This window comes from Triticum aestivum, chromosome 7A (genome assembly GCF_018294505.1).
Source record: "Triticum aestivum cultivar Chinese Spring chromosome 7A, IWGSC CS RefSeq v2.1, whole genome shotgun sequence".
NCBI lineage: Eukaryota > Viridiplantae > Streptophyta > Magnoliopsida > Poales > Poaceae > Triticum > Triticum aestivum.
In genome coordinates this window covers 673,480,639-673,490,593 of record NC_057812.1, presented here as the reverse complement: position 1 = coordinate 673,490,593, position 9,955 = coordinate 673,480,639, and the positions used below count along the sequence as shown (strand labels likewise).

The 9,955-nt window shown below is 44.8% G+C and overlaps 1 protein-coding gene and 1 long non-coding RNA gene across 2 annotated transcripts; both read right to left on the bottom strand.

Moving 5' to 3' along the window:
* Positions 1-993: 993 nt before the first annotated feature.
* Positions 994-4,865, bottom strand: LOC123149176 (uncharacterized). Its single transcript, XR_006474447.1, has 3 exons — positions 4,311-4,865; positions 2,473-2,633; positions 994-1,384 (listed from the first exon to the last, which is right to left on the bottom strand). It is a non-coding gene; the product is annotated as an uncharacterized lncRNA (long non-coding RNA).
* A 1,726-nt stretch (positions 4,866-6,591) lies between these two features.
* On the bottom strand, positions 6,592-8,451 carry LOC123149137 (uncharacterized). The gene has a single exon (XM_044568668.1). The coding sequence runs from the start codon at positions 8,449-8,451 to the stop codon at positions 6,793-6,795; it is 1,659 nt and encodes a 552-aa protein (XP_044424603.1). The 3' UTR covers positions 6,592-6,792.
* Between the last annotated feature and the right edge of the window lie 1,504 nt (positions 8,452-9,955).

Genomic DNA, 9,955 nt, shown 5'->3' with positions numbered 1-9,955 from the left:
ATGAGAATATTGATCCCAAGAAATAAACTTAGTAGGTCAGTACATTATTTTTAACTGAACTTTGTAGCATAACTATTTTTTATACTATCATATGTGCCAGAAGTAATTAATGGACACTAACACTTCTTTAATTTAGCAAGTTTTGTACTCCTGAATAAACTATGATATATCATGAAGTGTTGGAAGAAAACTCTGTAGCATCGCGCCATATGTATTTTGTTGTTCAAGTTAAACAGTGGACTATGCAGTAGTTGCTTTCAGGGATAAGATTAAATTGAAGTTCGGTGACGAATATGTTCTCCAAAATGGTAGTTTGGAGAATATTTGTGTTTCTCTGAATCTCGAAGTGTACGTGAGTGTCACATTTATTTCATCAGTTCCTTGTATAGATTCAATCATGTTAACTGGAGTTGTCTCTTTTCTCCCAAGTGAGCTGAATTGGGATAAGGAGAGGTACTACTCTAACTCTTGTGATGTTAATTAATGTTTTTTTGGCTCAAATGAACTCTTGTGTATCGAAATTTTGCTTTACGGATTATCCTTATATATTATGTATTCAAACCAAGATTGTATTTCAGAACCTACATTTGTTTGTTGAATCTTTTGACCAACTCATGGGTAATGCTTGTTTCCATACTAACACGAGTTTCAGATTACATCCAGCACTACAAGAAATCTGTTAATACGTGACGGATCTAGTCCGTCACAGATAAACGAAAAACTGTCATGGGTGTCCATCCTTGACGGATTTGAAATCCGTCATGTATATCGCGTCATAATTTGGTACCGTACCAGTCATGACAGATCTTGGCCGTCATGGATCTGCCCCAGGCCCGCCCAGGCCCAAGTCTTTCTAACGGAACAATCCGTCATGGACTAACTCCACGTAGGATTTTCAGTTGACTAATTCGAATGATGTGGCTGCCTACGTGGATGCTATTTTTCGTCACAAAATTCATCATGGATTTAGGCAAAATTTAAAGACAGTTTAAATTTGGTTGAGACAATTAGCCCATTTCTTTTGGCCAAAGTTTGACCCAGTATGTTTTTAACATAATGCGTTACACAATTCCTAATGCCAATTTTGGCCCAACAAAAAATATTTGCAAGGTGTGTAACATTACAAAGTTTATCACATCCATCTGTACGTACCTAAAACATAGCAGTCTAAAAAATCCTCTACAAAATGATAACATACAACATATATTGAGAACATATATCACACAGCAGAGTTATGAACCAGTACAATCCATTTTACATCAGAGCATATAAACTATTGAGGGTGTTGTTATTCAGGCTCTTGCTGTTGACGCTCTTGATGGCAACTATCATCCTATGGCTGATTGTGATGGGCAGCACTAAGTAGCACGCTATCCAATCTTACCTACCATATTTACAAGAATATTAGATATTTGCAAATATGAATGGACAGTAGAAATAAGAGAATTGCAACAAAAATAAAAAAGAATTACATATTGTCCAGAATTCCTAAATCTTATAGTGCCTACAAATGAGAATAACATTGTATCTACTATAAAACAGGAGTAAAGATGTGGTTTCTTAAAATTAATCCAAAGAAAAGTGTGTCAAATGGAAGTCAAATCACAAAGTGACAAAATACACATCACAGAACTCCAAGTAATATAGCAGCAGTAGTTGAGGCCGTATAAACCTGCCAACGAAATGGCATGTCACTAACAAACAATATCCCCCCATGATGTGTAAACTTGTTGACACATGAACATTTAAAGTTTATGTCATCCGGGTCGACGAGCAGCGGCAATGTTTATGTTGCAACTACATCTCAAAGGGCTGACACATAGTAAATGATACTTGCTTGCCAAATGAACTTCAAATGGCATGGAAACTTTCAACAAAGAATATGATACAGTTTCCTTGAGAGATCGCCCACACTTAGTTTTATTCATTGAACATTAAGCTATGTATTTGTTATTAGATGAAAAATCAAAATTTATAATGTAGTGGACTACAAAACTTGAAAATGCTTGATAAACAATGAAATAATTGATAGGGAAGTGCAGCTTGAAATGATCATGCATCATTTATATTCATTCAGGATATACAGAAAAGCTTTTCTATCATAAACATATTGATCTTATTATCCGTGTTACTTCTGTGCATACCAATTTTATAAGCTGCCCACTTGACCAGCATAGGCTAGAGCAGAAGAGCATCAACAACTTGCGTAAACATTTTAAAGACATGACTTTCAGGCAATATTAGACAAACACATGTAAATTTCTTCACATGGCCATCCAGTGTGTGAATGCAAACAAGCATCAAATGAAAAGGGACAATTTTTCTGAATCTACTTCACATCTAATAAGCTCCAACTTACGGAATGAAAAGAGATAGATGAATCTAACAAATTGTTCATGTTTATTTAAATTGGCTCATGATTATGTTACCTCATTAACAGAGAGAGAGAGAGAGAGAGAGAGAGAGAGAGACCTTCCATGGCATCGGGGTCGACCCTCCTCTCCTAGTAAGCCCTTGCAGCTGCTCCATGTCATTACCCTCTTCCCTTCCCTTGACAAAACCCAACCAGACATTGCTCTCGTCCCTTCTCTTCCCTTTACACAGCCCAAACAGATTAGATGGGAGCAAAGTTCCTGCACAAATGAAAAGAACAGAGGTTCTGCTTCAGACTATTGCAGCAGTAAAATTGTCCGAATCAATAGAGAAACTGAAGATATTGCAGCAAAATTGTCAAAATTATATCAGCCACCAAAACTCCCAGGTCTTGCAGCAGCAAGATAGCAGAAAGAGATGGGCCGGGAACATAACATAATTTGCTCTTCCAATATGTCAAACCAGGAAGTGGAAAAAAAGACAGAACCGAACAAAAAGAGGAGAGGAGCATCCAATACAGTAAATAATTTATTCTCATTTCTGAATGCAAGCAAGCAGAAAATAGCATTCATTATAAGGCCCATAAACTCAGGGGAATGATAAATGATACCAGGACATGGTCCACCAAGATATGGCAACTTTAGTTGTGTAACAGTGCGATGCATGATATCAAGGACATGATCCAGTTCAGATGTTACGCACAGACTAATATTCAGGCAGTTATAATTTTACTGAAACCACACAATAGCCCAAACCTTTAATAGACAAAACTCTACATCCTAGCTAATTCACATCAAGAATAGAACAAGCAGAAGAATGGAAGGGTCTCAATCTCATCATGTTCTTCTTGAGGATAATGGTATCGACGTCGATTAGGCAGGAGATGTGCCAACTACAATGTCTAGATCAAAGAAATTAGTCTGACAATCATATGTGCCGTGTTAAGAGGTCTGAATGTAACATCAATTTCTAGCTCCCAGAGCATTCAAAAATCTATTGAGATATGTCCCCATGTGATAAAAGGACTGCCTCTCAACTATGAAAAAGACAATCATAAAATTTATTCAGTTTCATAGCAGGTCTATTATTTGGATTTAACATTATGCCTTAAATATAATGCAAGAGTACAATTGTCCAGTTCATTCGTGTCTATGGCAGCTTCAATTGGCACTGCAAACATTACCAGTTTTAATATTTATCTTTGTTAATGTGAGCAACTGAGCTACGTTCCGAACTGTTCTAAAAAGTAGATGGTTAATCCAATGTATTCTGTTTGTACATCAACATTTGACACGCCCAACTCGCTATATATGTCATTTACCAGATGTTGAAATTATAGTTTGTATCTTTGTTCTGACGCTATACTTGAAATCTTTATGTTTTCAAGAAATAATCTATTACACTTCTACAAAGGAATGAAAATGTACAATTCTGTTTGCAGACATGCTTCTTCTACTTCTATTTAAGGATTGCATTTACTATTATTTTAGAAGATAACACCGACCAAATATCTGAGAATCCATTAGTACGTACATGATAATTAAAATGTAAATATTCAGACCAAAACATCAGATCAAAGGAGATTATATTCACTTAAACTTGACTGAAATTAAATTGAAAAAAAGCCATGTAGTACAAGACGACAGCAACAACAGACATGTAGTGCTAGCTTCCAAGGATTCATTTCAGTACATGAAGAATTAAGGGGCAGTTTTGTTCAAAATAACAATTAAGGAGTGGCCGTTTACATACTGATGTACGCATACAAATGGACAACCAAGGAGCGGCCATATACTGCAAGTGCCATTCACATCCAGACGCATACAGACTGAATACAAACTGAACCAAAGTACCAAACCAAGGTGCTTATCCATATGTATGTATGTAACAGATGCTAGTGCCATCCAGATTTGGGGGTAGAGAGAAGGGAAGCTCACCACGTCCACGTTTCAAGTGTCGCGTACAGGAGGAGGCGAATCCACGAGCCTGAGGATGAGTTAGACAACGCCGGATGGGTGGACGGGATTTGGGGACGGGGGTGCCTGAGCTGTACTGGTGCGTGTCCTTGGAGGTAGAGGATGAGAAGGAGCACCGCCGCCATCATCGACCGGGACAAGGCTGTCGCGCCCGCGCTCATCCCGAACAGCCGCTGCAGGCGCGCCGCGTCAGCACATCCTACGGCAGGAGGGCCTCCGCGCGGCCCTGTTCCAGGAGCACCATCCAGCAGGTGGCAGGGGATGGAGAGAATCCGCCGGAGCCACGCCGGCGACGAAACCCTAGCTAAGAATATGGGTTGAGAGCGAGCGTTGGTGGCCGGGCGTAGTGAATCTAACCGGAGGGGAGGAAAGAGCGGAGCGAGGGGAAGATGGGGGTGTGCTGGGCGCCGGCCATAGCTGACAGAAGTCGCCTGAATCGGGCGGCGGCGCCGTGGAGTCACAAGGAGTTGCGTGGGAGAGAGATTGGGGGCTGGCTGCGCAGGAGGAAGGGAGGGAGGAGTGGCCGAGCAGGTTTAGGGTTAGCATTTTATACGCGGGACTGTTAGTCGGGCTTGAGCGGGCTTGAGCGGGCCTGCGGGGCTGTAGTAGTCCATCCATGACAGTTTTCGAGAACGTCATCAGAAATCCGTCATGCATTAACAGCTTTCTTGTAGTGCAGTAGGATGTACAATTTGTTTGTTGAACCTACATTCGACTACGTATATACTTAGTAGTTATCTTTGTAGATCATCATTATAGTTTACAATTTTCAAAGCCTTGCATTGCAGCATTCACAATAGTTTCATTTCAGAATCTGTGATTAAACCTAGATTATGATGTAGATTTTACAAAAAATTCGATTTCTTTCCCAGGCCGGTGTCATCTCGCTGCCTAGGCTGGCGTCAGATCTCTGGCCAGATCCAATCGGATGCGGTGCCGAGGACTGGTGTACGTAGGCCTTTCTGCTAGTTGTGGACCACGTTTTCGAGGTGCTACCTTTCCGCGCGTGTGGTGGTGGACAGGTGGAGTAAAGGTCCATGACATGGCGATTCAGATCCGATCGACTGGATGGAGGGGCTTGCAAACATACTGCAGTGACTTCCTATGGCTCCATGACAGCAGTGGTCATTGAACGGTTTATGAGAGGGTTCATCTCTCCTAATCCAATGATTAACTTCGGCGGTGAGATGCAAATTATGAACAACGACTTGAGACAGATGGATGGTTGTGCAGTGGCGGCGGTCGCATCGCATGTACCTGTCGGGATCATGGAGAAGTGGTGGCGACAACACATCAGTGACTTCGATGGTGATGCTACCCGAGCACCCTATCTCGGCTCCGGGGCGAAAGCCTAGGTCAGTCCCGAGTGGTTATATCTGGCAATGGCGATGTATTTGTTACGTCGTTACCTTGTTGAAGTTATTGCTTGGATATGCTCAGACAGATTCTTCAGGGTGAAAATCTAAATTCTGGCCTTGTGGTTGGATTTGATGACACTTGAGTGCCACTCCCTTCCTAAAGGCGTTGTTGTTGAAGAACCTCGTCGTCAACGTGTGTCATGAGGTGGTTGGTGTGGATATGATCATTGTTCTAGTTTGTCGATCACGGATCTGATCACTTTAGATTTTTTATTCTCGCCTACGTATAGCTTTGGTCATTTTGCTTGTTGTTATCGTCTTTTTGTGTGTGTTTTAGTTGGTATTGGCTTATGCATTTTAGTTATACAGAGGCCGGCCGTGAGCTCATTGTGTGCTTTATTTTAAGCCAATACAATCCACCTTTTATATCAAAAATAAAGAAGCAGTAGTAGCAGAAAGGCTTAAGTGACTTCGTTGGCTTGGTAGTTCTGATCTGCACTCCAGGCAAACAGTGCAAAAGCTCATACAGCGTAGCACGCAGCAGGTCGACGTTGGGCAGGGCAGAGAAATCATCGAAAACATGTTTTAGAGTCTATGCACCCGGGTACTTCTTATCCAACCACTCATTCCTGCATCACGATTCGTGCAAATAATTTTCTTTTTTTTGTTTCTCTCATATAGAACATGTATTTGTACTTCAACTTTGCAGCACAACAAAGCTTTCTATGTAGAATGTGGGATAAAACTTACAGATTTTTTGGTCCAACATAAATATACAAAATGAGATTTGTTTGATTAAAAAAATCTTAATTTTCATATTTATGTCGGACAAAAAAATCTGAAAGTTTTATCTCACATTCTAGTTAGTAAGTTATGTTGTACTGCAAAGTTTGAAGTTCAAGACATGTTTTATATGAGAGGAACAAAAAAGAGAAAATTCCATGTAATAAGATAGTTGTGTAGCACAGATCTCAAAGTAACATTGGAGTGTTAGGATAGTGAGGCCCGGGTGCATAAGCTCACAAAATCTGCATTCGAGAAATCATGGAGCACCCGGCCAGAACCTCCGATGCGCCGCGCCAGGATCAGCCGAGGTCAACTTCCTCCCCCTCCTCTGCCCGGTCGAGCTTGCCTGTCAAGGCGCCCCCGTCCAGGATGCTGCCGAACATGGCGGCCTCGTACAGGTAGTTCACCTGCCAGGCGTGGTGGCTCGCATGAGCGAGGAGCCAGGCCATTTCGTCGACGAGACCCTTGGAGAAGAGCTGGATCAGCTGCAGGCGGACGGATTCGGCGAGGTTCTCCTCGTGCTGCTCGTCCACCTCGCCCTGCCGGACGTACTCCAGCGGGCCGATGACCAGGGACCACCAGAGGGCGCCAAGCAGCTGCTGGTCCTCGTCCTGGCGCTGGCGGAGGAACCGGCGTACATGATTGCAGGTTTCCTCGCCGTCGCAGGCGTACTCGGGGTCCAGGGGCCTGCTGAAGCCGGTGGTGTGGAAGTCGGCGTCAAAGACCTCGTCGAAGTCCGCCTTGCGCTGGGGCCGCGCCGGCGACTTGCGGGCCTTGGGCCATCCCAGGAGGGCGCGGCGGAAGAGCATGTGCCGGTCGTTGCAGATGTGCCACGCGATTTCATTGTCGACCATCCGGGCTGAGGGCTCGTGCCACCTCTGGGTGAAGGCCCGTGCGCCCGTGGCGGCGTATGCGTCGTAGATGGCCCGGAGCGCCGGCTCGCTCACGACGCCTGAGGCGGCGATGTCGGCCACGTTGAGGAACGAGTTTATGATCTCGGAATTGACCAGGTCGAAGCCCACGTCAATGACGTCGTGGCTGTTGATGCTCAAGACGAGGTCAATCATGGCGGCGCCGGTGTCAAAGCCCCGGGCCGTGGCATCGGCTGCAATGCCGAGCACGCTGCTGTCGAACAGGTAGATGACCTGGGCGGCAGGGCGATCCATCTGCGCGGAGCGGTCCTTGAGGCGTGCCTTGTGCATCACCTCCAGCGCGATCTTGTCCTGGATGTACGGGAGGCCAACCACGACAGCCTCACGGCGCTCCCGGCCGTAAGGGGTGCCCAGCGCGTGGGCGTCGGCGAGCGCATCCTGCACCAGCCCGTGGAGCGTGGGGAACACGTGGCTGTACCCGTACTCGTAGTTAATGGCCATGTCAGTGACATAGTTGGAGAACATGGTGCGCACGTCGGTGGCGCCAATGAGCATGTTGGACATACAGCCGCCGAACAGGGCGTTGTTGGTGGTCAGGGCCGCGGGCCAGTCGGTGGCGCCCAGCTGGGCGAGCACTTGCGGCGAAGCTTGCCTCAGCGCCTTGCCCTTAGGGGGAAGCACGTTGCCGATTGCGTGTTGGGTGCTTTTCCACAGCGCAAGCTCCGGCGATAGCCGCAGCTGCACTGCCCTGGGCTGTGCCGGCGCCGGTGCTTCCTCATCTCCGTCCCCGCCAACGGTGATGCTAGCAAACATCTTCGCCACCATGCCTTGGGCCTGGCGGGACAGCCTTGTCAGATCCGCTGTGGCTCCCTCGCCGATCAAGGCCCTTGCCTCGGAGTAGCCCGTGTAAACGGGAAAACCATGCTCGGCATCGGCCACTGGGCCCTCGCCCCAAAAATGCGAATGGATTCTAATGCCGCTGCCGCCACCGGGGAGACCGTCTTTGTCCAGCCCCGCCCGGACCTCAATGTTGAGGCCATGGAGGGAGCAGATACCCCATCGAGGGAAGGATGCGTCCGAGCCCATGCTTCCCATATACTATATATAGCAGTACAAAGAGAAGAATGTAATCGAGTAGAGAGAAATTTAGGTTAGGGTGGCGTGTAATGGGCCATGGTGCTACTCATTCGACGTATTCCTCAGCCAAATATATATAACCTCAGACTCGCTATCAGCAGCAGCAGCATTTGTGAGAAATTAAGCTAGCAACAAAACTACTATATGACGTAATCGCTGACTACCTAGATAGCGTGTTGCAATATGATATGCCTTCGCCATTTGAACAAAGAGGAGGCTAAGGTTGGAGAGTATTCAAAAAAATTAAAATAAGCTAGCTGTCGGATTAGCAGCCTCCTCCTGTGTCGAACCAGCCCGCCCGCAAATTGGACCGGCCGGCATGCAAAGCGTGCCGCCCTGAAGGCTTCCTTATTTTTTGTCTTCTTTTTAGGGGAAGGTAGGGTTTTTATTCATTGGGTAGCAAGCAAGGTTACAAAATCTGGCCGGTCAATTATTAGCCACAAACGGCGATCAAAGGAAAAAAAAACTTCACAACATCTATTGGAAAACACTTACTACCATCCGTCTGACAGCAGATGTTTGCTAGACTATGTGTGGGTCATCGATGTCCTTTTCATCCCATGATTAAGATGGTCTTCTAGATCCTTTTATTCGTTTCCAAAAGGGAAACACTTACTAGCAGCCGTATGATAGCAGACGTTTGCCGGACTATACGTGGACCATCGATGTCTTTGTCATCTCATGGTTAAGATGGCCTCCTAAATTATTTTATTCGTTCCAAAAAGGAAACACTTACTAGCAGTCCTGTGATAGCAGACGTTTGGTAGACTATGCGTGGATCGTTTATGTATTTTTCATCTCAAAAATGCTACACCTACGTAACTAGTTACGTACATCTATGTTTCTTTCCATCCTAAACTAATCATCTCCCCCCTAATTTTTAAGGGGTGGGCCTGGGCCTTTGTGCCTTCCAACCAAATTAAGCCAGCTCACATCGTATGTATGTTTCGTAAGGATTTTTACGTAGGTGTAGCAAAACTCTTTCAATCTCATGGTTAAGATGGCCTGCTAATTTTTTTCGTTTTCAAAAGAGAAACACTTACTAGCAGATGTTTGCCAAACTATTTGTGGGTCGTCGATGTCTTTTTCATCTCATGGTTAAGATGGCCTCCTAAATCCCATCAACAGAGTGACTACTTCTTAACACATTAATTCATACGTATAAATTGAGCTAACTAACGCGTCTATCTACAGTTTCCATATTCAATGGCTGCTAATGCCAATCTTGCAGAGGATGTTTCTGAATTCGGAGGAACCAAACCAAATTAAAAAATACAGTACACATTTTTAGAGTATGACGCGCTTTCGCAAATACATGCTAAATTTCCCCGTCCAGTATGTAGTGAGTATGACAGATCAAAACCTATGATTTTCAGAGCATTTGGCAGGATCACTATTTTATTCCTCGGCTTGTATAGCACATGGGATCGATGCCAGGACGTGCACGAGTACG

Excerpts from the sequence above, each read along its gene's own strand:
- LOC123149137 (XM_044568668.1), bottom strand. The coding sequence starts at position 8,451 with ATGGGCTCGGACGCATCCTTCCCTCGATGGGGTATCTGCTCCCTCCAT.